The 27,725-nt window shown below is 41.1% G+C and overlaps 1 protein-coding gene across 1 annotated transcript in view; it reads left to right on the forward strand.

Moving 5' to 3' along the window:
• VWA8 (von Willebrand factor A domain containing 8) overlaps window positions 1-27,725 on the forward strand; it is a gene marked incomplete at its 5' end in the record, with an annotated part of 402,506 nt that overhangs the window by 331,884 nt on the left and 42,897 nt on the right. The window contains 3 exon segments of the mRNA XM_006155509.3: window positions 14,169-14,277; window positions 17,956-18,112; window positions 25,716-25,824. Coding sequence (XP_006155571.2) covers window positions 14,169-14,277; window positions 17,956-18,112; window positions 25,716-25,824 — 375 coding nt within the window.

Raw genomic sequence — 27,725 nt, forward strand, 5'->3', positions numbered from 1 at the left:
TCCTGACTTTAATTGAGCCCCATGGGAATGCCAGGAATAGAGTCCTTCACTTAGTCACCAAACATTTACCAAGCTACTAAGATGCACCAGGACTGTGATAGGAGCTGAAGATGAAATAAGACCAGTCCCTGTCTTCTGGATATTCACAGATAAAATAAATTCTCGTTTACGTATCTGGCCATTTCTTCCTACACATCCCAATAGCATTGATTCATTGCAATGCTATTTATCACTGAAATATTTTCTTTTTTAAAAAATGTGGGGCTAGGCATGTAGTGCAACAGTTAAGTGCTGTGCATAGGGAACTGGACCCCATGTGGCTGACTGTGGTTCAAATCCCAGCCCCAGCAGGCTGAAAAATATGTCTGGTGCATGTGCATGCATGTCCCCAAATCCTGATGGGATGAGAAATGGAGAAAAGAGGATTGTGGCATGACCATGCTCCCATTAAGGGATGCTTTCTCTCTCTCCATCTTTCTTTGTCTCTCTCTCTTTCTGGTGAGCATTCTCACTCAGTTAAAAAAAAAAAAAGTGTGTTTGTGGATATATACACACCAATTACATATACATAAATGTACTATGCTAAATATGTACATTATAGTTTTTGTTTTGTTTTGTTTTGCTAGAAGTCACTTGCACTCACCAGAGAGAGAGAAAGAGAAGGAGGAGACACCCCCATCTTTTTTCTCCACTTCATCCTGCTGGAATTTGGGGCATTTGTGTACACACCCATCATGGTTTTCAAGTTTCAAGCCCCCAGGGCTGGAATTTGAACTGCATGGTCAGCCATGTGGGATCCAGCTCCCTAAAACTCTAGGCGACAGGGCCAGCCCTACAGTTACTTAATATGTGAATTCTGCCCATGCTTCAAGTACTGTTTTGCACTCTGAGCCCATCTGAACTAGTGCAGCAACCTGGAAGCTTCTCTTATTCAGTGAGCCTCAGAGCACAAAACCATAAATGCTCTCAGTTAATGATCAGTGTACCATGTTGTCTCAAGTTAGGTGTGTGCAATGCAGATGGTTTCTCTGTGGCCCCTTCTTATGCCATTCTTTTGTATTCTGATTGTTAGTTTTGACTTGTGACTGTCAAAAAGTATGTAAGTGACAGTGCTGGGCATGTTGGAAGCAAAGGAAGATTGTTATTGCTGGGTATTACAACACAGATATTTCATTGGTTTTATAAGAATTCCACGTGCTTTGAGGAAAGGGCTGAAGAAACTCCAGGTAAGTATCAGTAGACAATGGCTTCGTAAACAATATTGTAACCTGAGATTTAGAACTAACAATTGTTTAAATCATAGCTGGAAGAAATCATGGCTCACAACATAATGTGATTTTAGCAGAAACAAAGAAAATGGAAAATCAGTTGCCAAGGTGGTACTGGAAATACCTCTCGATGGGGACTATGCTATCGCAACCTGTCCATCCCTGATTCAGTTAGATCCCTATTTTCAGAAAAGAATTTCCCATGGTAAAAGTTTCAGCACATAGTAGTGATAGATGCTTCCTAGACTTTTAAGAAACTGGGTCATGGGACCAGCAGTTAGCATATGGCTATGTCACTGAACTCTCATGTAGTCAACTACACTTTGAGCCCTGGACCCGGTGACTTAAACTCACACTGGACGCGTGTGCGTGCATGCCCAAGATCCTGAGAGGAGAATGGAGGAGAAGGGATTGCAGCGGGGCCATCCTCCCTGGGGCGCGATTTCTCACTTTCTGTCGCTCTGTCTCTCTCTGGCTTTCTGGCGAGCATATGCACCCTATAGCAAAAAAAAAAAAATTTCTCTCTAAAAAAAAAAAAAAAAAAAGATCCTGAGAGGAGAATGGAGGAGAAGGGATTGCAGCGGGGCCATCCTCCCTGGGGCGCGATTTCTCACTTTCTGTCGCTCTGTCTCTCTCTGGCTTTCTGGCGAGCATATGCACCCTATAGCAAAAAAAAAAAAATTTCTCTCTAAAAAAAAAAAAAAAAAAAGATCCTGAGAGGAGAATGGAGGAGAAGGGATTGCAGCGGGGCCATCCTCCCTGGGGCGCGATTTCTCACTTTCTGTCGCTCTGTCTCTCTCTGGCTTTCTGGCGAGCATATGCACCCTATAGCAAAAAAAAAAAAATTTCTCTCTAAAAAAAAAAAGAAAGAAACTGGGTCATCTTTAAACCCTCTTTGCCTTTACTCACTCTCTTGGTGGGACTGGGTTTTCTACCCACTTTTCTATTTTCCTTACTACCCTAATACCTCAGAGAATTCAATTGACATGGAAAACTGAATAGCTTTAAAAATTTTCAATTTAGTGGGCAGCAGGTGGCATGATGGTTAAGGCACGGGGCTCCTACATGGTGACCACAGTTCAAGTCCCAGACCTGGCAACTTGCATTCTCACTTTTCCTCCCTCTCTTTCTGTCTCTCTTTGATAGGTGCGTGTGCCCCATAGCAAATAAATAAATAAATAATTTTTTTAAATTGCCAATTCAGGGAAGCAGCAGGTAGCATGGTGATTGAGGTGCTGGACTCCCACTAGGCTAACCACAGTCTAATTCCTGGATCTAGTGGCTTGCTTTCTCGCTCTCTCTCTCTTGCTGTCTCTCTCTCTCTGAGTGTACTTGCCCTATAGCAAATTTTTTTTAAAAAAATCATAATATACAAATAAAAAAAAAGTGAATAAATCTTTTTTAAAAATTGTCAATTTAGTTTATATTTTGGGGAAAGCACAAGATTTTAGCATAAGACTAAAGTCACCTGGCCTAGAAATGCCACAGGAGATCACTTAAATTCAATGATAAAAATACATAGCATTAGGCCCAGTCACTGTATTTTTCACTAAAGTCTTCTGCTCAGCAGGCTGAGGCCACATAGGAGGCCTGGGTTTGATTCCCTGCCCACCCTAATATAATAGCAGGCACCTAGAGTCCTCCCAGGTACTCCGGAGGCTCAAGCAAGAGGATCTTGAGCTTGCAGCCTGAGTGTGCAACATAGCAGGACTCTTTCTGAAAGAGCCAGAACTGGTCCTGGGTACTTGGGAGGCTGAAACAATGGATCATGACTCAGAGAGATCCTGTCAAAAATAGCACCACGTACACACACACACACACACACACACACACAAGTGCATGGCACTAAGTTTCTCTTGGTAGGGCCACCTTATATGTAACAAAACCAAAGCGTTTACACACTATTTGCCACAGTTGAGGTTGCATTGCTGACTTTTTCCTTGGACATGGGGGTCTCATGACTGAGCTTTAGCTTACTCTAGTGTTGAGTGTTAACTTTTTGAAAGCTTTTAAAAATAAGAGACCAAAATAGAAAGAGTAGAATTTATAATGACCTGACAGTTTACCCCACCCCTGCTGTCTCTGAATTTAATTAGCAGTTGTGTTTTGTGAATGTGTGGATACCAAATGTGCTCTTGTGAGGTGACAGCAGGAAGGGAGCATTGCCATGCCAGCAAACTATTGGTGTGCCAATTATTTGTGGGTTCTAACATCTGTTTTAGACACTCACCTACACACAATGAGAACATTTGGTTTCCCTTAAAAATTTGTTTGTTAAGTATGGCATCTTAGTCCAGGAAACATTCTCATGATTACATCATTCTGCATTCCATATTCTGAAATTTTCCAAAAATCTTCTTTATCTTTTGTTTCTATTTGAATTTAAATAGAAGAAAGAGAATGAATAAATAAAGTATTCTAGGCAAGGTGGGTCATTGCTTTGGATGGGTTCTGCAACCTTATAATTTTAGTCTGGACTGCCATTCATGTAGTTCTGTTTGGGCCAGAGGGAGAGAAGCCATCATCCATAGACTCAGAAGCCATGATACAAAGTCCATCTAGGGCCCAGCAAGGGCTCTGGCCAAAAACTAACTGAGCTGAGCCCTTGGTAGGTGTCAGAGTCAGGTTGAGAATAATATAGTATCAGAATATAAGATCAACCCAGAGCTGACTGGGAAACAGATTTCCTGCCTCTGTTAGGAAGATAGCTCTGTTCAAATAATAGTTACCTGGATTTGTCAACAATTCAAGAGAAGAAAAAAAAATCCTTATCTCTGGACTACAAAGCATAGAAAAAGATCAGTATTGTTTTAGTCAAAAGCCATAAAATTCTATTTCATCAGATTAGTCTCATGTACTTAATCTAACTTCTGTTGTGGTTCAAATTTTCCATTTAAATTCTGGATGTTAATATTCAATTCTGGTCTCGTCCCTACCATTAAGCTGGCCATTTTCTTACATGTTTTTTAACTCTTATTTCTATGTGTCTGACTTTAGTTTTCCTGATATAACACTCCCTTCAGAACTTCTTGGAGAACTGGTCTGGTACTGGTAAATTCTTCCAGGTTTTGTTTATCTCTCTTGAATTGTTGACAGATCCATGTACCTGCTATTTAAACGGAATCCTAACCTGTTTCCTGGCTTTAAGTCTTAAGTGAAGTTCTCTTAATATTTTTAAAATTTTGATTTATTAAAGCTAAAATGCCTTTCTTGAAATTAAAAAAATATGTTAAAAAAATACCTATTTAATGACCACTGTATGCTATAGCCTCAGCTAGATGCTATTTTCTAGTCTATTCATTCTACTCTCAGTTTCATGCCTAAAGTCAAACATTTGTTCACAGATATTTATATATCAACTGAACTTGCTATTGAAAGTAGTTATATCAATTAAGATATTTTGTTAACTGATAAAATGTGGGAGGAAAAAAAAAAGGAATGGAAAGCAACTGCAGATACCAGAGATAGAGTGGGAGGAGGGTGGGATATGGCAGAGGGGGAGAAATGGAATATATATGGAATATATATATATATATATATGTGTGTGTAATTATTTGTGGTAACATGTATGACTAAGCCATTATACAGTGTATTCTAGTTGGGAAACTGCATCTTGTATGTTGTAATGATGTTCAGTGAATGAATGCAAAATAAATAATTAATAATTAAAGAAAAAATGAAGATAGCTCTCTGCTCACCAGTGGCTCACCATGTGCAGATTATGGGCTATCAGGCCAAGTCAGAAAGAGTTACAGGCACTCAGAAGCTTATTGTAGAGAAGATTGTATGCTGAAGATTAAAACTTTCACAATTCTGTCTAAACAGCCTCTCATTCATATGTATTTAGTAAGCATCAACTAGGTACAAGATTGTATGTATAAGCCACTGTGCTGACTACTACTGTCAGATAATAAGAGATGAAATAAGATATTAATAAATTGGTATCTTGCCCACCTTTAAGCCCAAATCTGTGAAATCTATAAAGTTTTGCTCATTATAATTGGAGTTGGTGTTTTTACTGCAGAGTGATGGTTCTTTGGTTAGGTCATTCCTGTGAGGAAGTTCTTTGTCAGAGACTTTGTAAACTCAGATAGAGAAATACATTGCGTAGGATGCATATAGGGATATGTTCCAGAATATCTAAATAGGAAAAGTCACAGTTTCGGGGCCAGCAGATGGTGTGGTGGTTAAAACGCTGGACTCCACGTGGCCAGCTGCAGTTCACATCTTGAACCCAGCAGCTTGAAAGTCACACCGGGTGTATGTGCATGCCCAAAATCCTGAGAGGAGGATAGAGGAGAAGTTTTGCTGTGTGACCGTCCCCCCCGAGAGGGTGATTTCTCACTTTTCCTCTTTCGGCTTCTCTCTGGAAAATGCACACAGCCTATGGCAAAAACCTCAAAACAGAAAAAAATTTAGTTACAGTTTCCAATATTTTTAAATATTTACCCAGCACATCACTTGTGTTAGAAATCAAAATATGTGTAAGCTTCCAGAAAAGTAGAAAGAAGAAGGAAGGTAAGATTGGGTTGGGTTGGCTTGGGGAGATAGCCAAAGGGGACTAGGCCAGAGTCAAGAGGGAGAGGCTGCTGGGTGACTTGGCCAACCCTCTGAGAAAGGAAAAAACTCCTTTCTGTGCAGGAAGACAGAGCTTCTATGGACAGACCAGGACCATCCAATCTGCTTCTCACCTGTCACGTCAAAAGTTACTCTGCCAGGGATTTGTCTTTAGTAGGCCTCACGTGTTCCCTGCAACATCCCATCATCTCGGCCTGCCTGCTGATTCCTAGACTTTTTAACCAAGGAGAAAAGACTTTATTTCTTAATTAGTAGTAAAGACTTCAAATATAAATGTCTTCTGGGATTAAATATTTAGTATGAGCTGAATACAGCTACAGTGTAACCTGTAGCTTCTAGTGATCACAAGTCAGATCCTTCTCCACTTTCTAAAGGTGGGGAAGGATTAATGAAGGAAGGAGGTTATTGAGTTTATATTTAAAAATAAATGTTACTTCCAGGCCAGAGAAGAACTAAAAATAAATTGCATACTTGATGACTTTGCCAGAGATTGAAATCAAAACACATAGAAGTTACCTATAGGACAAAGATATTTTGGTCGTGTATTATCATTATAGAAGGCACAGGTTATTTATGGGAAGGGAATGGTGGTCAGTTTTGTTTTGTTTTGTTTTCCAGTTGATTTCATATGAAAAACCATCATTCTTTGGGGACATGCTCATGTAAATTTCCTTATATCTTGAGTGAATTTTTTTTTCCTCAGTAGAGGCTAGCTATATACACACAAAAGTGGCGTGTCTGGAGAATGACAGTTTCCTTTAGTCAACTAAAATACATACATGCACAGAAAAAGAAATGCTTTCTGCTTCTTGGCCTTTATTTTAAGAGGATGACTGACATCCACTTAGTATTTGCTGTTTTCTCCTTGCAGGAATTCTGTCCCACCTGGCTGGAAGCAGGGAACAGAATTTCCATAGGTCTTTTTTCCCCTTAATTGGCAAACACCTGAAAATTCTCCTGCAATAAAAATCCCGCCTTGTGAAAGGATTACACTAAGGGAAAGTTCAAAGGAGAAGCAGGCGAATAATAAATATTCAAAGACAAACTGGTTCAGGGAACTAGAAAAATTCTTTCTTCCAGGGTGGTAGAGGACAATGACCAGGGGAAATGGAGACACCTTACACGTGCCCCAGGGGCAGTGAGTAGGCAAGGAGAGGAGGGCATCCTCAGCCGTTAGGGACAGCGAGTCTGGCCACCAAGGAGACAACCAACCAGCTTGCATGGGCCCTGCTGTCCCGCCCTGGCCACTTTTGGATGGACATCTCCAGGGCTGCTGCTTTGTTCGGGATCAATAAGTGTGACAGGAAGAGGCAAAGGACCCAAAGTGAAACATGTATCAGCCTCTGACAGGAGAGGACTAGGGTGTCTCAACCTGATCTCAGCCCCAGAGGTCCCAGCACAGTTGGCAGCAGGACAGCTTCCTTGAAGAGTAAGCATCATGACTCATGGCTGAGACACATCTTTACGAGTGAATTTTTTTTAAGAGAGAGATTTTTGCTATAGGATGTGTGCCAATAGCACAGAGACAGAGAGAGATAAAAAGCAAGAAATCCTCCCCAGGGAGGAGGGCCACACCACAATCCCTTCTCCATTCTCCTCTTGGGATTTTGGGCATGCATGCACATGCACGGCATGAGTTTTAAGCTATTAAACCACCAGGTCTGGGACTTGAACTACTGTCAACTACATGGGAATCCAGCAACATAACCATTACACCATCTACTGGTCCCGAGTGAAATTTTTAACCTGTAGGTAAGAATCACCCCAGACGATAATGTTTTAGGCAGTTGTGTTCAGTACCCTTTAATGGCCTAAGTCACCTGTGACTTTGCTCCCTTGTAATATTTTCTCCTAGAAGCAAAGCTTCTGTTTCATGCATCTCTGTATCCAGTGAGTAGTAGATGCCCCATAAACATACACAGGAATATCTGTATAAAAGAGTAAATACATTCAGTTGCCTGCCAATCAAAATAGTAAACAGTTGGGGCCAGCAGGTGGCGTGGTAGTTGGCACTGAACTCCTACGTGGCCAACAGCCATTAGAGTTCCAAACCTGGGGCTTTACTTTCTTGCTGGCCCTCTCTCTCTCTGTTTCTCTCTGATGAGTGCATGTGCCCAATAGCAAATTTAAAATAATAATAATATTAAATAACTAGTTCTTTAAAAAAAAAAAAAAACTTTCAAAATAATAGCAGTAATAAGTAAGATCTCTGTGCTGTTGTTATTACAGCAATTTTTCATGCCAGAAAAGTCAAAGCATGTCTTGTTAGAAAGTAGGACACACTTGGAAAGATCAGAACACTCGCCTCTTCCCTGCTGCCCCTCATTCAGCCATTACTACATGAATCAATTAGTTTGTATACGATTGACTTTTAAGTAGTGGAAAACCCAATTGGCAGTGACTCAAACTATAAGGACACTTATATTTGCTTACATAGATCAGAGGTAACTGACTCCATCGTGGGTTGCACAATGTCATCAGGACTTAGGCTCGTTCTGCACCTCTTGTTGCCACGTGGTCACCAGATGGAGAACACATCTATGCATCACATCTTTACTCAACCGTGAGTGTGTGTATGTGTGTGTAGGAGGGGAGAAGAGAGCTGTACTTGCAGGACAGTGAGATGCTATCCTCACAACACCCTCTTCTTTTCCCTGGGAAAATCTGTCCTAAATACCTCTGTCAGGCTTCCTCTCAGGTCACATGTTTTCCCCTGGCCTATCACTGGCAAAAGGGAATGGGATTACTGTGCTTAATTGCAGCCAACCATAATTCATCTGATTTATGTTTAAAGGAAAGGAAGAGGGATAGAGATGGGGTACGCATTAAGAAATAGCTGCCACACCACAACTTGTCTCCAGTGGGATATGGTGATCAGCCAAGTTGTCCATTCATACCTCCAAGAGCTAACTTTTCTTTCAGGATAATATGCTTTCTATTTATATCACTTCACATGGTTTTCTAAAATCATGAGCTCAAGGAGGAGCCTAAAATATATGGGCCTTGCCCAGAATTACAGGGTTTCAGTGAGTCATGTACCTTCTCTGTGCTGGCTTTGAGTTACTTTACTCTGGAACATTTTTATGAGTTGTAATTTAGAAGATCCATGTTTGGGTGTTTTTTTTTTCTCTATTTTAATTCACATGTAAGAGGGTAATGATTCTTAGAATTATAGCACACTCACATAAAAGGAAGTAGAATGTGTTGACTGTAAGAAACACATCAAGAGTCTCAGCATGTACATCAAGTTGCATCAAACGTTAAAAGGGGGACCAGCACTTGGCATAATGGCTGTGTCACTGGACTTCTATGTAGTTGACTGCGGTTCAAGTCCCAGACCCAGTGGCTTAAACTCACACCGGGCACGTGTGCGTGTGTGCCCAAGACTCCAAGAGGAAAATGGAGAAGGGATTGTGGTGTGGCCATCCCCCCAGGGGGTGATTTCTCACTTTCTGTCTCTCTTGTCTTTCTGGCAAGCCCATGTGCCCTATAGCAAAAACCTCTCCAAAAAAAAAGTCATAAGGGACCACAGTATTTTGTGGTTTGGGGAAATTTTTTATCCTTCTAAATGAATACCAATGTCTATTTAAATAACTAGAATGACTTAATTGAGCTCTTTCTAGATGAACCAGCTCTCGAAGGAAATGCACTGCAACTGTTCTCCACACATTCGTGAGAGCAGACAGCAGTTTATCAGCTTTCTGAATGGCAATGGCTCTATAGTACATGTCTGTCCCCAGGGAAACAAGTGCCTTCAAAAGACAGGCCTTCCCTGGTATCTGTTCCGGTTTCTGCCTTGGGCTGGACTATCTAAGATTTCCTGCTTTGCACCCTTCATGAATTATTGCCAATTCATATAGAAGATGTCCATAAATGGTTTTGAAAGCTTCTTGGTGGATGTAATCTTCCCATCCACCTAGAGGAATATATTCCTGGGAGTATAATGGCATTCATAAAATGACACAAATTAGATGAACTCCCCAAATATCTTGCTTATAATTAAATATACTTGGAATTTGATGGTATATGTTCCTCTGGAATAAATCAGATTTTGACTGCTTATTGTTTCTGTTGAGAATTTGTTAATTTGAAATGAATCTAGGCTCCCATTGGGGTTGGTGTGGGGGCCTGCTTTGTCATTGGCAATGTGATCAACATTATTTCTCAGCAGATGTCCTGGCAAGACACACAGATGGCAAAGAAACATGCCTGTTCCTTTCTGCCCAGAAATTTTATAGCCTATTTTTCTGCCTCCCTGGTGGCCATTATAGATGTTTTTGTACCTTCAAAAAGTGTGGTTTGAGAAGTAACTGAGGGAGGCTCTTAAAGGGTTTTTTTCTTTTATCTTATGCTATCATTTTTAATACTTATCCCTAAAAGGCTGTTGAAGAATAACTGGGTTGTGTAAATGTCCAAAAGAGATAACTGGGACCAGCAGGCTGCGTGGTAATTGGGATGCTGGGTTCCCATATGGCCGACTGCAGTTTGAGTCCTGGACTCATAGCAACTTGCTTTCTCACTTTCTCTCTCTCTCTTTCTCTCTCTCTAGTGAATGAGCATGCCCTATAGTAAAAATTAAAAAATAATAAGTAAAATTAAATAAATAATTCTAAAAATAAAAAAAATCCTTAAAAGAGATAACTAATTATTGATGAAAGCCAAGTTCCTATATACATAGGAATTTACTTTTCATACCTCTTCAGAAAGTTCTTTAAAAAAAAAAGGATGCCAGAATACACACACAGATACACACACACACACACCCCAAAGTGAGGAATGGTGTTCAGAACAGCATTATCTTCCAATAATGCTGTTGTCACTCAGACCATCTTTAAGCTTCTCTTTTAGAACTAACCCTTATAAACAAACAAGCCTCATCATCGTATAATTAAACATGATTTTGACTAAAACCTTGATACCTTATTTACCAGATTTGGAATCACTAAATCAGTCATAGCTTTTCAATGCTGGTTGGAAGATAGAAATCATTTAACTCAAGACCCTTCATTTCTGATGAGAAAGCTGAGGCCTAGAGAAGTTAATTGACATGGGAACCAGCAGTTAGCGTAATGGCTGTCGCTGGACTCCCACGTAGTCGACCGCGATTAGCATCCCGGACCCGGTGGCTTAAAACTCACGCCGGGCGTGTGTGTGTGCGTGCCCAAGATCCCAAGAGGAGAATGGAGGAGAAGGGATTGCGGCGTGACCATCCCCTCTGCGGGGTGATTTCTCGCTTTCTGTCTCTATGTCTCTGTCTGTCTGAGCGCGCCCGCCCTACAAGGAAAATCCCCCCCAAAAAAAAAAAAAAAAAAAGAAGTTAATTGACTTGCCAAGGGTTAGAGAGTAAGTTAGCAAATAGCTAACACCAGAAATCAACTCTAAGAATCCTTTGGCTATTCATTAAAAATAAAATCTATTTTTAAATATTGCCATCATCAAAGATATTTAAAAAGAACATACCATGGGTGGCATGGTGATTAAGGCAACTGGATCCCCCATGACTGACTTCGCCAATTTAGTCCTGAACCCAGCGGTTTGAAAATCATGCCAGGCATGTGTGTGTATGTACCCAAAATCCCAAGAGGAGACTGGAGTACAAGGGACTGTGGCGTGGCCATCTCCTCTGGGCGGGTGATTTCTCAGTTTCTCTCTCTCTCACTGCCTCTCTGGTGAGCACATGATGTACCCTGTAACAAAAACTAGAAGAAGAACAAAAAAAAAAAAAAGAGCATGCCATGGATTCTGAAGATTATTTTCCAAAAGCAATCCAAAAGTGTTTTGGGCATTGACAGCATGATAATAATAAATGTTATCTTTATATGTAAAAAAAATAAGAGTAACTTCTGATCATAATAAATGTATCTGCATGTGTAATTTCTGGTATGTTTGTTTTAGAAAGTTAGACTGCAGTTAAACCTTTCATATAGATTCCTTCAGTTTGAAACCGATTACAGTCCTGTCCTCATTTAGAAATGTCCCTTGTCCTTCTCTTTTCTCTTGAAGAACATCTATAGGATGCTGTGAAGATCTCCGAACTGTATCCTAGGTCTGAAGCAAGCTTGTCCCAGAGCTGGTTTCCGATGATATAGCCACTAGCCACACATGGCTATTTAAGTCTGAATTTTAGTTAACTAAATAAAATTTAAAATTTAAGTCCTGAGTCACACACGCTGCTTTCAAGTGCTCACATTGGCCTAATGGCTAGTGGCTACCATGTTGGACGCTGGAGATAAAAACATTTCTGTCGACACAGAAAATTGTATTGGTTAGTGCTCTCCTGTAGTTCTTACAGTCAGTGTACACATTTCAGTTTATTGCTTATCTCTTACACTGTTGATGAGCAAGTTGGAAAGTGGCGACAAGTTTGAGGGAAAATATTGTAAATGCTCATTTGTTCTGTACATACTGTTAGCTTACTGCCTAGTTCAAAAAAAAAAAAAAGGAGAAAGTTATTTCACCCATTTTGAGAGTTTGATTATGTGTGTGGAATTCGTATGAGTTGCCATGTTTGGGTTGCTAAATTTTCTTGGAATGTGCCAAAGTTATGGCAAAACCTTTGTTAATGCTGCCAAAGCCATTGACAGAAAAGTCCTGTTAATTAAAATCTCTTTACAGCATCGTAACACTTGAAATGAATTAGCCTGGACACAAGATAGTAGAGGTTATATTGAGTTCATTTTTAATAATCATTTTATTTGCAAAGACCTTAAATTACCTACCTCCCTTCATTAATCTCGACATCAAGAAGGAAGTAGGTAGCTCTAGAAACTGATCTGGCCCCACGCTCCGGACCTGTTTACAAGCTGTCCTTTTCTGCTGTAGCTACTTGAGGGCCAGGACCAATCCTCCGTGGGTTTGTGTAACCTGTGGTCTTTCACATGAGGTCATGCCAGTGTTACCTACGTCTTACTCGATGAATGTTAGTATTGATCTTGTCTTCACTGAAAAAATCACTGCATTTGAGAGCAGACTCATAGTGTACATGAAATGCGAATGCTTTTATCGTAGAAAGTATCTTCTGAACTGACTGCTAGGCTTAGAATTCCTGTGTGGTTTCAATTCTTTTTTTTTTTTGGAGAGGTTTTTGCTATAGGGCACAGGGCACATTCACTCACCAGAAAGACAAGGAGAGACAGAGAGACCAAAACAGAAAGCGAGAAATCACCCCCCAGAGTGGACGGCCACACCACAATCCCTTCTCCTCCATTCTCCTCTCGGGATCTTGGGCACACATGCACACACGCCCAGTGTGAGTTTAAGCCACCGGGTCCAGGACTCGAACCGAAGTCGACTACATGGGAGTCCAGCGACATAGCCATTACACTAACTGCTGGTCACGGTTTTCAATTCTTTTGACTGAATGAAATAGGGACCACTGGGTATAGGCTCTCACAGAGGAGAGCTGAAGTTCCACTTACTCCTTTTGAACTGCAAGAGTAGTAAATCTAGTCTTAAAATAAAGACAAATTAAGAAAGCTACAAAATACCATAATAAAGTTGGAGTGGGTCCAAAAAATAAATAAGCAGCTTTTAGTATGTGTGTATGTGTAATATAAATCTACCACTGAGGCACACACACATATATACCTCCTGTTTTTCTTTTTACATAAAATGCCAGTTCTCAGAGTAATGGGATTTCTTTGATAATGCAGTGGGTAAATGTATATTTACTAGAACCCAGCTGAGTCAGCTAGGTGGTAATCCTTTTAAACCATTGGGAAAATGTCTCTGGTAAGATCCCTTTTCCCTGCTTTTGATAGGTCTCATGCTTTGTATAAATAAATGCTCATAGTACCTGCTACACTAAGCGAATTCTGAAGCTGTCACCCAACCCAGCTCCTTTTCAAAACTTAGTTTATCACCTTTTTTTTTTTTTTTTTTTGAGAGGTTTTCGCTATAGGGCACGTGCACTTGCCAGACAGACAGAGAAAGACAGAGAGACAGAAAGCAAGAAATCACCCCCCAGGGGGGATGGTCACGCTGCAATCCCTTCTCCTCCATTCTCCTCTCGGGATCCTGGGCATGCACGCACACGAGTCTGACGTGAATTGAAGCCACCGGGTCTGGGACTTGAACCGCGGTCGACTACATGGGAGTCCAGCGACATAGCTATTATGCTAACTGCTGGTCCCACCTTATCACCTTTCTAAATCATTAGGTGTTAAATCTGACATCTTTTGCCAGATACTAACACCATCTGTCATGAACTATGGCCTGAAGTTATGAGACACCTTAAAGACTTACAGGAGAGAAGTCTTTCTACCATGTAATTTCTGATAGTGATCACAGGATAGTAATACTGTCTCTATTCTTCATTTTTAGATAACCATCAACAGAGATAGTGGCGAAGATGTGAGCTCCCCCAAACATGGGAAGGAAGACCCAGACAACATGCCCCACGTGGGTGGCAACACTTGGGCTGGTGGAACAGGTTGGTAGTGTGAACATTCTTCTGGAACAGGCCTCCCAAGGCTTCACAAGTGCTTCGCCAGCACACCACCTCTGAAAAGGCACAGCGACCAGCTTTCCTCTCACCTCCCCATTATCCACTTGGATTTTGTTCTTGTCCTCTGCCCCCACGTGACATCAAGACAGGCAAAGAACCTGCCATGTGAAATCCCACAGACTCTGCTGCCCTATGACCTGAATTCACCAGTAAAGGGAATAATATTAACTGCCTCATGAGGCGGTGGTGGGGATTTAATGAGATTATGATTGTAAAGCACTGAACACAATGCCTGGCATGAAAAAGTATTCAGTAAAGTGTTAATCCCCTCTTCAAATTCCATGCCCTTGGGATCATGCCAAAAATCTACACTGAATTCTTTCTTGAGCAACTGACTTTGAAAAGAAATGGTTCTTGTCTTCCACATCTCAGAAGTGAGTATGTCGAAGGATGCAGGGTTTTAAGATAAGAGAGCTGGTTGCAGATTGAACCCATGGCTGTGGTCCATTCCTTCCTCTTGGCTGTCTGACTACAGCATTGTTCCCATGACTGCCGTCTTCCTCTTTCCTCCATGGCAGCTGGAGCAGACACATCTGCTGGGCCACAGGAATAAGGCCAGACTGTGTGCACTGTGTGAGCTTATCTCTGCCGTGAGGAGTGCCAGCACAAGCTCTGCACTTCACCTTCCCTTAGGATGGTCTGCGCCTCTTGGCCTTGACAGCCCAGGCAGGAAATGAGTTTCTGTGCTGAGACAATGTGCTATCAAATAGGCCGGTGGACTTCTTGACTACTCTGTTTATTCATCAAGCATCAGCTTTAAAGTAAGGCTATTTTAAGAAATGTCCTTTGATCTCGAAGTTAGTGTTAAGCCAACAAGATTTAATCCATATGGAATGTGTTATGAAGCAAACTGGCCAGATGTAGGTTTCCCAGCTGTGGACAACTCTGGAGTGAAAGTTCTGGCTTGTTACTCAAGCTGTGTTCATGAGCTCAACTGTCTATCCAGACTGTAGACTCTGTATTTGCTTCCCGTAGCCTTTTATTTTTCAACTGAGCAGCACTCTTTGGCTTTAATTTGTTTTTTGCTCTGTGTTGTACATCTTCAAAATTTTCTAGGGACCAGCAGGTGATGTGGTGGTTAGGCAATGGGCTCCCACATGGCCAACCACAGTTCAAGTACTGGGCTTGATGGCTTCCTTTCTCTCTCTCTCTCTCTCTCTCTCTCTCTCTCTCCTTCTCTCTCCCTCTCTCTCTTCCTCTCTCTCTCTCTCTCTGATCAGCACACAGGCCCTATAACAAACTTAAAAATAATAATAATTTAAAAATATAAGTAAATAAATAATTTTTTAAAAAATCCTACATTGAACTTAGCTTTAGCCCAACAAATCATTTGATTCCATTTTCATCATTTAATCCCCTCCCCTGCCTATCCAACCCGCATCTTACAAATTGGCTTGAGATGTCCAAGCTTAGCTTTAAGATTATGCCTTGTAATCACAGAACCTCTATAAGTAGTATAAATTAAAGGCTCTTGGACATGAAGAGCATGAAAAACTCTCTCATGCCTGCTCCACCCCAGTGTGACTTTCCAGAGGAGCCCCGTGACTCATGCTGGCTCATTCACACCAGCCTCTGACAGATACAGGTCTGTTCGTCCTTCATCAAAATGATGACATCTCAGTGCTGATAGAAATTTTAAGCTCTAATTCATGACCCACCCAGGCCTAAGGATAACCTCCTATAGGGAGGGAGTCAGATCCCAGAACAACTTTTCCAGCTATAACTCATTATCATTGTCCAATTACTGTTCTCCACCTATAGACTGACAGCGAGTGAGAACCAGGAATCACACACGTCTAAGAAGGAATTTTCCGCCACCGATTTCTAAATAAAAATGACATCTTAAAGCACATCTTTGTGCTTCAATCAAAGGATAAAAATACCATAATTAATAGGCTGTCCTAATAGTATTTCCAAAAAGGAAATGACCTACCCGCACTTTCATAAGGGAAGCAGTTTATACTGAGTTCTTATGTTTGGTTTATTAGACTAATTAAAGTTCCAAAGGAAAGAGAAAAATGTATACCTTAACCAAAAATCTAAAAGCTTTTAAATGTTCCTCTTTACGAAACTAGAAATGACCTCATTCTGTGACTAGGAGTTGTTTAAATAATAATAGTAAGATCAGACACTTAGATCACTCTTACCCTAAGCCAGACACTGCTCTAAGCATTTTAGCTTCACGACAATCCCATGAAGTCAATAATATTATTATCCCCATTTTTTTTTTTTTGGAGAGGTTTTTTCGCTATAGGGCGTGTGCGCTCGCCAGACAGACAGAGAGAGACATAGAGACAGAAAGTGAGAAATCCCCCCCCAGGGGGGATGGCCACACCGCAATCCCTTCTCCTCCGTTCTCCTCTCGGGATCTTGGGCACACACGCACATGCGCTCGGCGTGAGTTTTAAGTAACCGGGTCCGGGACACGAACCGAGGTGGACTACGTGGGAGTCCAGCGACATAGCCATTACGCTAACTGCTGGTTCCCGTTTATCCCCATTTTATAAACAAAGCGACATGGAGGGACTTCTCCAAAAAAAAAAAAAGAGTCATGGAGATGTGAGTAAAACAGGACTCGGAGTCAGGCAGTCTGGCTATACAATATACTCTAAGATATGAATATACTGTACTATGCTATTCTGTTCCTCCTATACTGATTCTCTTCTAAGTTCCTAAATCACATGTTAATGAACAAAAGAATCTAGTTATTAGGATTCTAATCATTATAAATCTGGGGTAACACACTAGTAGCCCAAAGGACAGATCTAGCCAATAAGATGTATTTTCTTTGGTCAGTATAGTGTTTTTAAATAATTTGAATTTGGATATACTTAAACAAGGCAAATTATCTCTCATTAGTGACTGTCTCCACCACATCTTATAATATTACCTACCTGGCCATATAGGCATTTAACTTATATTACAGTATTTTCTAATACATGCTTAGAAGCTTGTAAACTTGGTTTTATATTGAAAGGCTATCCTTGCGTTGGTAGTGTTTATCTGTTTCATATTGTTCGAAGCTGAAAGTCAAAATTGACAGAATAATTGTCTTCTAATCTTGGCTAAGCCAGTGATAGTTTGCTTACCTCTTTGCACATCATTTTTCTATTTCACAAAACAGAAGAAGCAGTGTTCATAGCCTAGCTGTCTCTCGGTATATTAAGGAAAAATAAGATAATGTAAGGAAGCCGGAAAGTCATTTAATTAGCAAATATAAACTAAGTATCTATGATATTCAAGCCACTCCTTTAAGTGAAGAGGAGCAAAGGTAAAGAAAATATGATCCTATCATCATACGGTTGATAAGAAAAAATATATTAGAGGGTAACAAATAGTACATAAGAATATTGATCCCTAAGAGGTAGAGACATCCTAAGAGGTAGAGACATCAGATAAGATATTAGAATTTGGACTGTACCTTAAAATATGGGTAGGGCTTAGATGAATAAAGAAAAGGAAAAAGCATCCTAAATATGGTCATTTGAATGCTTCCTTACTAGTTACATACATTTAAGGCAATTCACAGAGCTATCTTAAAGCCATGATCTGCTTTTTGTTTTGTGGCCAACCTCAGACTTACCATCTGGATTCTTCTTCCAGGGGGAAGAGACACTGCCGGTCTGGGAGGCAAAGGAGGTCCTTACCGACTGGATGCAGGCCACACAGTGTACCAGGTTTCTGAGGCTGAGAAAGATGCAATTCCTGAGGAAGTCAAAAGAGCTGCAAGAGAGATGGGCCAAAGAGCGTTTCAGCAGAGGTCAGTGTTCTTGTCGCATCTAGAACAGCCCGACCACCATGCCCAAGTGTCATAGTGGATTGCGATTGAACTGAGGTTGGTGTGATGCCCCATCTCCTGCAGCGACGTGGGCCACAAACTGTCATGCAAAGCTACCTCTGCCGCTGTCTAGTGGAGATAGCCACATGCACAAAACCCTCCATTCTTTCTATTCAGGCTCTTTTAAATTTATTGGCCACATATGGCTGTGCAGAAAAGGGAAGTGAGCACATGAAAGTAAAACCAAAGATGTTTCTCTTACGAGAAAATTTAAGGTAAAACTCAAATTACTCTGTCTACATTCTATTTCAGGTCGAGAGGAAATTTGGACAGCTTGACATGTTGGTTCCTTTCTGCCCTCAGGAGTCTTGCAGATTAGTGTGGAGACAGGACTAGTGCACACACACACACACACACACACACACACACACACACACGTACAATGCTGAGGTCCCATGGTGTGGAGGCTGGGCCCTCCAGCAGTGAGAGAAGGGCAAGGTCCAATGTGAAATAGGGCCTGTACTCAGCCAGGATTTGGAGGTGGAAGGAGAAGAATTAGAATATTCTAGGAAGGGAAAACTAAATGAGCAGAGGCACGGGGACAGGATGAGCGTAGTGTCTGGTGGAGAGCCAGCTGGGAAGTGGTGGGCAGTGAGGTTGGATGGGGAGGCCCTATCAATAGGTACAGGCTGACCACTCTGTGGCTATTAGACATTCCACAGTCATTCTGGGCCACTTTGACTAAACTCATCTAAAAAAAAAAAAAGGAAGAATCCATGTGATGCTTTCACTTGACATTCACATGTGTCTGTCCTTCAGCTAAAAGTGAGAAACACCAAAGAACTAGCAATATCTCCTTTGAGATTGAGGAACTTGGTGGTAGTTTGGGGGAGAAGAGTTACATTTTTGTGCTCAATGAACAGAGCTGAGTGCAGCTAGGAAAAAAGCACATTCAAGTGTATGTGAGTTTTGAAATTCCTCCCACGTAGAACATCTGGTATTACATTACATGCTGTGCTTTCACATCCTGCAAGTAAACAGTACAGAACAATAGAGACAAAAACGTAGGCCCTGCCAGCCACACCCTCAGGAAAGCCTGCAAGACTCAGGACCCTCATGGGCCTAACAGGTAAATAACTCACTCGTCAGTGGAGCAAGGGCCTTGCTCTTAGCCCGTCTGCTGGCTTCTCTAATGAGCTCAGTTTGTTCTCCTCACTGTCCCCAAAACCACTCCTCTGAAGATAGAGGACTGGCTCTCCTTTTCTTCCAGAGAGGTTATGAGAACAGATAACTATGTTAGGAATGAAAGAAGTTGAAACTTCTCCAAAAAAAAAAAAAAAGGTGAGAAGAATGCTATAATGAAAAGTCTTGTTAGAATTAAAATATTGCTGTACACATCATGTGAATAATAATGAAGTATCCTTTTAGGAAAAGATGCAATTAGATAAGCAACATCCTCTCCTTCCTGAGTTCCCGTTGTTGCCACACTTAAAATCTTGCAAGCAATCATCCAGCCTGAATTTCTGCCTAGTTGGATACAGAGATGGAGCACTCTGGCACAGGTAGTGCATGAGGAGGCAGGCAGGCCGCACAGTCATGCTCGGACACAAGTAAGCACCCACTTCTCCAGTTGTCATAACAGGGACACGGAGCCCAGATCTATTAAGGGCTTTGGCCCCACAGGGGAAATAGGTATTTGGAATAATAAGGCAACTGAATCTAGTGGATATAGAAATAGGGAAGGGAGTGAGAGAACTGCACACGTCTACCAAGTACTACAGAAAAGCTCAGTGAAAGTAAAATAGAATACCATAATATAGTTAAGACAGAGAGGGGGGCACCAGCAGATGGCATAATGATTATGTCGCCGGACTCCCATGTAGTTGATCACAGTTCGAGTCCCAGATCCAGTGGCTTAAATCTCACACCAGGCACACATGTGTGTGTGCCCAAAATCCTGAGAAGAGACTAGAGGAGAAGAGATTGCAACATGACTGTTCCCCTGGGGAGTGATTTCTCGCTTTCTGTCTCTCTTGTCTCTCCAGGAAGTGCACGTACCCTATACCAAAAAAAACTCTAAAAGAAAAAAAATAATAATAAAAGACAGGAGGTGAGCCAGAGCATAAAAAAGGGAGGAAGAAATAAAAACACATGGAGCTCCTGAGGGAAACAGGGCACAGGAGAACCCCAAGGGAAAACCCTCGCTTTGTCCTTTCGTGTAGAAATGAGACTTTCATCCCATTTGATGAGTAGTCCATTTAATACTGTTGAAGCTTTGCTTTTAATTATATAGAATTTTTCTAACATAAAACAAAAGTAGAGAAAAATATATAATGAGCCCAATGGACCTGATCTAACTTCAAGATGAGAAATCTGGCTCCACTCCCAGTCTCTACCCGTCGATTGTTTTGAAGCTAATCCAAGGCATCCTTCCTCTCATCATAAATATTTCAGGGGGTATCTCTATAGTATAAAAACTCAAAAAGTAAAATCAATGATACCAATATCATATCTTTTTAAAGCAAGAATTCACTAAATAATTAGTTTTAAGGCTATTTTGCCACTCTACACATACTTAGAACGAGGTCAGGTCTTGCCATTTATGCTTTTATAACACCCTGTACCCTCACTCCAAAGCTTTTATCACTCTTTCTCATTTTATTAATTGCGTGAATAATTGATTCCCTCTTCTGAGTATAGAGGGCAGCCATGTATCTGCTTTACTCCCTAGCATATCCCCAAGTCTTGGTATGTGGCCAACACTCATACATATTTGTGGAATGAATAATACACACAAGTAATACTATCACCCTTTAGTACTTCATTCAAAGACTGACTGAAACAAGGCAGCCACCATCACCAGAAGGCCCACCGTTTTGCCTGGAGGAGCCTAATACCATTGATAGGAATCTGACATCATCAACATAGCATATCATTGGCATCCCTTTTTATCTAGGTTTAAGCTAGATACCAGCTCCTACATATCAAGAATTGTTTAACTCAGGCAGAGTAACAGAGGGAGACAAGCATAAGATGTGCGTAAGGCAGAACAGAAACCTTATACTAGCAACAAGTGAATGAAATGAACTGTGTAGTACTTGTACACGCTTAGCAGTGCATCTAGGGTGGGCACCAGCAATGGAAATTGCATCTACCACCACTTGCAAAACTAATCAGCCTCACACAGTGGATCTCCACTTATGTTCATTTTCCTCATAATTGATTTAAAATGATAGTATTTAAGTCTGACCTATAAGGAAAAGTAAAATGAGAACTAAAATTCCCAGACTCTTACGTAACAATAAATATACCCTTTAAAAACATACTGTGCCAACAAAATGCAGTTAGTCTACATAGATTACTGGGATGTGAAGCAGCTGTGTCCTGCAGTTTTGATCAGGATGAAAGCAGCAGAAAGATTTGGGCTAGTTTTGTAGGCTTGAAAGTATTACTAGTGGTTGTCTGATCCAGAAGCTAAAACGTCTTATTTTCTTTCACTGTTCCCTGCTTTGGTCCTCAGAATTTGTTATCAGCTTTGAACACCAGGTAGGTGATCTTTCTGAAAGCTGACACAGTCTGGAATATGATTTCCAGATTTCTGCATAATTAAAACAGCATGTGGTATGTTTTTAGATGCAACAGGATCGCATCAGAGGTAGCCCTTTAACTGGAGCTAATTCTGATCTCTACAGAGACCATCCAGCTTGAGGTGACTTACCCACTGTCTGGTTCCTTCTTTGAGATCTGTCTGTCTGTCTATCTATGTGTGTGTATATATTCCCACTTCTATCCTTTCTCCCTCTCTACCTTCACTCACCTCCCAAGGACAAAGCATGCCTACATTTTTTTCTAATCAACAATGATCTCCTTTCTTTGAGAAAGAATATATAGACTTCCTAGGCATGAAGTAGGTAGGCTGCGTGTCCTGCAGTGTTCATTGTGCCCAGCTTCTGTCACTTCAATACTTGAGACGTAACCGAGTCTAATGAAAATTTATAAAGAGGTTTCAGAGATTGCCAAAACTAAACATAAGCAGTATTGTTAGGAGGTCAAGTCCTATACAAATACTTCTTTTTGATCTTCAGCACAGAGAGTTAATTAGATTTAGAAGAGCGCTTTGGCATGTCACCTCAGAAACAACCTTTCAACTATTATAGTAGCCTGGTCTGTATTTACCTTTTGATAGTGTTTTCAAAGTGCTATTCAATATTTATTGAGTGCCACTGTGTTCCAGAGATCATGTTAGGTTCTGGAGACCCAAATTAAAAATAAGATATGAGACCAACAGGCAGCATAGTGGTTGGGGCACTGGACTCCCATATGGTCAACCACAGTTCAAGTCATTGGCATGCATGCCCAAAATCTCAAGCAGAAAATGGAAGGGAAGGTATTGTAGTGTGGCCATTCCCCGGGGGGTGATCTCTCTCTCTCTTTCTCCATCAAGCTCACATACCCTATAGCAAAAATCTTTCTAAAAATACAAAAGAAGGAAGATATGGTCCTTTCTCTCAGAGCAATAAGATAGAAAACAACAGAGCTCATCACATTCAATTAATGTATTTTTATTACATTTTTGGTTCAGTTATACACACACACACACACACACACACACACTTGCATATTTGTGTGGACTGGATCTGAATGTAAGATAGATTTCCTAGAAAAGACAAGTTTGAAAAACACTGTGATAAAGAGAAACAGACATATTTATTAAAACAATAAAATGTACAACTTCCATAGTAGATGTATAAGCTTTATGAGAAAAGAATGGTTAGTTTTACCCAATTAATCAAGCAAGACTTCATAGGATGTATCTTTGAGTGAAATCATGAAACCTGAGCTGGTGTTAGCTAGTACAGCTCAGGTTAAGGTAGGAATTGCAAATCTGCTCCATGCTAGTCTAGGCCTAGTATTATGGGATTCTAATAAGCTTCTAGCACTCTGCCCTGTGATAAATGGGTTCATCTCAGTATTCTGTCTGGCAGGGAGAAATAAAGACCATTCATTCCATTCAGAATCTGGGGTGTCTGTTCCAGCCCAAGGTAATAAAAATATTTTCTCAATAAGAGTTCCAGCTATAACCTAAAATTCACACTTCCAGCATTGCACAGACACATACACATGCAGTAGTTTAGAAGATTGTGTTGTGATTAGCCTTTGGAGATATGCATGCATTCATTATTCTCTGTCCTAGTTTCAGCACCATTTGTATTTATAAGAATATGTGGTTAAATCAGCATATTATGGGGCCAGCAGGTGGTGTAGTGACTAAGGTGCTGAACTCCCACATGATTGACCATAGTTTGAATCCCAGACCCAGCAGCTTGAAACTCACACTGGGCGTGTGAGCATGCATACTCAAAATCCAGAGAAGAGAATGGAGGAAAAGGGATTGCAGTGTGGCCATCCTCCTGGGGCAGGGGCGGGGGGTGATTTGTCACTTTCTGTCTCTCTGGCAAGCACATGTGTGTACTATAGCAAAAATACCTCTCTAAAGCAAAAAAATTCAGTGTATTATGGATACGGCACTGGAAAACTTAAGAGAGGTCACTCAGTGAGTGAATGAATCTACTTATGATTACTTTAAGATGCCTCATTTTAAATACTACTGAGTCTTATCTTTATTTTAGTCATTCGTTTTAGTTTACTTTGCATACCTGTTGTATGTTAGGTACCCTGGCAGGCACTATCCATATAAAGATGAGAAAGACTGAGCCCTTACCTCGAGGACTGCAGAGCTAGTTGGGGAGATGGGCAGCAGGCAGTTACAGCACAGGTATACATGCTCTCCGTGTGGGAGAAATGCAGTGAGATGACAGCACAGAAGACAGACCTGCGAATCAGAGCAGGCTTCCCTGGAGAGGGCAAAAATTGACATGAGCCTTGAGGGGCAAGTGGGAATTAGTAGGCAAAGAGACAGGGAAAGGACACTCCCGGAGGGAGAGAGGCCACCTGCAGTGGCAGTCAGACATGGGTGCGTGGTGTATGCAGGAACTGGCTAGTGGGACTATGATAGAAACAAATTATAGGAAATGATAGAAAGGAGCAGTGGACTGGGAGGATGAAGGTTCAAAGCCACAGTGATACTAAAACATGATTATCCCATTCAAAGTGCGTTATTAGCAATTTTAGAAAACTCTTGTAAGGACACATAACAACATATTAAATTACATTCTTTGGATCTAAACTGCAATCAAATATATTACCTAGATCTTAAAAAGCAGCCCAGGAGGGACCAGCAGGTGGCATGGTGGTTAAGGTGCTAGACTCCACAGAGTTGATTGTGGTTCAAGTCCTGGACCCAGTGTCTTAAAACTCATGCCAGGCATGTGTGTATGAATACCCCAAATCCTGGGAGGAGAATAAAGGAAAAGGGACTGTGGCATGGCCATCCCACGTGGGTTGTGGTGGGAGTGATTTCTTACTTTTCCTCTCTGTGTCTTTCTGGCTAGCCCATGTACCCTATGGCAAAAACCTTAAAAAAAAAAAAAAAAAAAAAGATGGGTGCAGGGCGAAGCCCATGAGAATACGCTTAGAAACCGAGAAATCTGATCTACCTTGTGAACTGATGGGCTGCCAACATCAAACGTGTCTCTGAGATACGGCAGTGGCTACCACAGGGCCGAGTCACGTTGGCTCAGGAGAGTCAGCTATGCACATTGTAACTCAGTGTTTAGTGACCTCTCTGTTTATAGCTTGAAATTAATTGTGATGAAACTATTGGGTCATTGGAAAAACCATGACATTTTTACGTAGAAAAATACATCATGACTTTTCTAATGACTTAATATTTTTACACCATAGAAATCAACAAATGTTACAGAACCACAAATTAGGAATTTTTTTTTTACTACTGTATATTTTTCTCCTTTAAATCTAGAGACATAGAGACTAGCAGGTGGCCGGCCTGTTGGTTAAGGTGTTGGATTCTACATGGCCGACTACACAGTTCAAGCTCCAGACCCAGTGGCTTGAAAAACATGCCAGGCATGTGTGCATGTGTGCCCAAAATCCCAAGAGGAGAATAGAGGGGAAAGGATTGTGGTGTGGCCATGCCCCTTGGGGGTAATTTTTCAGTTTCCCTCTCTCTCTCTGGCAAGTGCACATGCCCTACAGCAAACTTAAAAAAAAAAAAATAGTTGTAGCTGAAACATATTCCAGGGCCAGCAGGTGGTATGGAGGTTAAGGCACTGGGACCTGGACCCAGCAACTTGGAAATCACAGTGGGCCCATATATGTGTGTACCCAAGATCCTCAAAGGAGAATGTTGGAGAAGGGACTGTGGCATGATCATCACCCCAGGGGGTGATTTCTCCTTTCTCTCTCTCTTTCTCATTCTCATTCTCTTTTCTCTCTTTCTCTTTATCATCTCTCCAGTAAGGACATGCTCCCTATGGCCAAAAAAAAAAAAAAGAAAAGAAAAAGAAAAAGAAATATAGAGACATAACTGGAGACATCACTTCTCGCTTTTTCTACCAAAGTCAATCTGAGTTGCCAAGGAGTTTGGCATAGTTCTAGAAGTCGGTGGGGGAAAGCAATAAACCCACAGGTAAATGATTTAACATGTTTTTTACTCTGGTTTCAGGCTAAAGGAGATACAGATGAGTGAATATGATGCTGCAACTTATGAAAGGTTCTCAGGTGCAGTTCGACGACAGGTACACTCCCTTCGAGTCATCCTGGATAATTTACAGGTAATCTTTCATTTATGGACCAAGAAAAGAATCTGGGCCCAAAGCTGGACCCATTCCAAAACTGTTGGAAAAAGTTTTCTGTTTCCTAATCAACCACTACGAAAAAAATGGCGCCAAAATGTCTGAATGAAACTGTGGACTCACTCCATGACTTCCTTAGTTCATTTCTCCAAGGCAAAATATTTGACCTCACCTTTCCTCCTGTCTAGGAAGCAGTAATTTTATTAGTAACTCTAGCAGACACCCGACTTCCTGATTCCCCTCATATGAGATATATGAGCATCTCACCTCTCCTGGAAATTCACAGAAGAATTGTCTTTGCAAACAATTTTACCGTCCCTAGAGAAACAGTGTTTTGGATCATGAGGGTGTGTAGTCTCTATGTCCCCGGGCTTCTCATCCTCCTGTGCTCCCCTGGCTCTGCACTGTCTGCCTTTATGCAGTTTTACAAAACTTGGTGCCTCAAAGACAGTTGGTATTTCTATTGTCCCTAAAAATATTGATTAAGAACTTCAATATTTCCTAAGCAGAGGCTGTTAGTTGGAGATTTTATATTTGAAATCATGCTCTGATCTGTACACGTAGTTGTGAGAGATTGAGTATCTCCTAAAATCACAGATGAAGTCAGATTATTTTGCCTAAAGAAAACTCAAAGCCTCATTTCAGGGGAGAAGGGGGGCAGTTTAGGAGCCAAGCCTTGGCACTTGGTTTCTCCGCTCTACCCTGGAATCTTGCATTTCTTTTCTATGAAGTGTTTGAGGTTGATTACCTTGAATTGTTCTCTTTACCTGCTCTGATTTCAAATTGCTCTTTTGAGAGAAGTTTTATTGTTTTTCTGGTAGGAGTTGGAAGTTCTGTAAGGCAGTTTTAATCCACCATCTTAATCTAAAACTGGGAAGACTTCATTTTTCAAAAAATCTAAACGACAGCAGGAGATAAAAAATGCCCTCACATCCAAGAGGAAAGATCTTTATAATGGTTAACTAGAAGCCTACTTCAAAATCTGAGGAATGGGGACCAGCAGTTAGTGTAATGGCTATGTCGCTGGACTCCCATGTAGTCAACCGCAGTTCGAGTCCCAGACCCGGTGGCTTAAAGCTCACGCCAGGCGCGTGTGCATGCGTGCCCAAGACCCTGAGAAGAGAATGGAGGAGAAGGGATTGCGGCGTGGCCATACCCGCTGGGGGGTGATATCTTGATTTCTGTCTCTCTTTCTGTCTGTTTGTCTGGCGAGCGCACATGCCCTATAGCAAAAACCCCTCCCCCCAAAAAAAAAAAAACTGAAGAATGGAAGAATTAAGCCATTTGCTTTGAGGGAAAAAAATAAATTAAAAAAAAAAAAACACTCCATATGCAGTTATTTAGGATAAGACAGTATAAGATTTTATATAAACTGTGTGATTTTATATAAATGACATGACATTGAATGTTTGAATTATTCCCATAATCACTTGCTTGACAAGAGTTCACTGTTCTGGGCATTGAGGGCAACTGGGCAACTGCTGGGTAGGCTCTGAGGAAGGCAGCAGTTGACTAAGAGCCAAATGAGTGGCTCAGCAAAGGCGCAGGTAAGGGAAGACAGTGCTCCTGCTAAACTTGAACAATGAGTATATTGAGTATAAGTATATTTCAATCATGCATTCATCCCTTGAGTTCTTAATGCACACCAGGCATAAGAATAAAAAATAAATAAAATAAAAATTTATAAAACATAGCCCCTGTCCTAAAGAAGGAACTCAAGACGGTTCCTAAGTTTTATAGAAAAGTTCACACATGGTAAGTGAGACAAATGAGGGAAGCCTTCCTAGAGAACATAATGCTTGAATTCACTCTTGAAAGGTGCTGAGGGATTCCATAGGTGATTTGGGAGACAGGGCATTCCTGACATAGGAAATAGCATG

This window comes from Tupaia chinensis, unplaced genomic scaffold (genome assembly GCF_000334495.1).
Source record: "Tupaia chinensis unplaced genomic scaffold, TupChi_1.0 Scaffold000458_2, whole genome shotgun sequence".
Classification (NCBI taxonomy): Eukaryota; Metazoa; Chordata; class Mammalia; order Scandentia; family Tupaiidae; genus Tupaia; species Tupaia belangeri.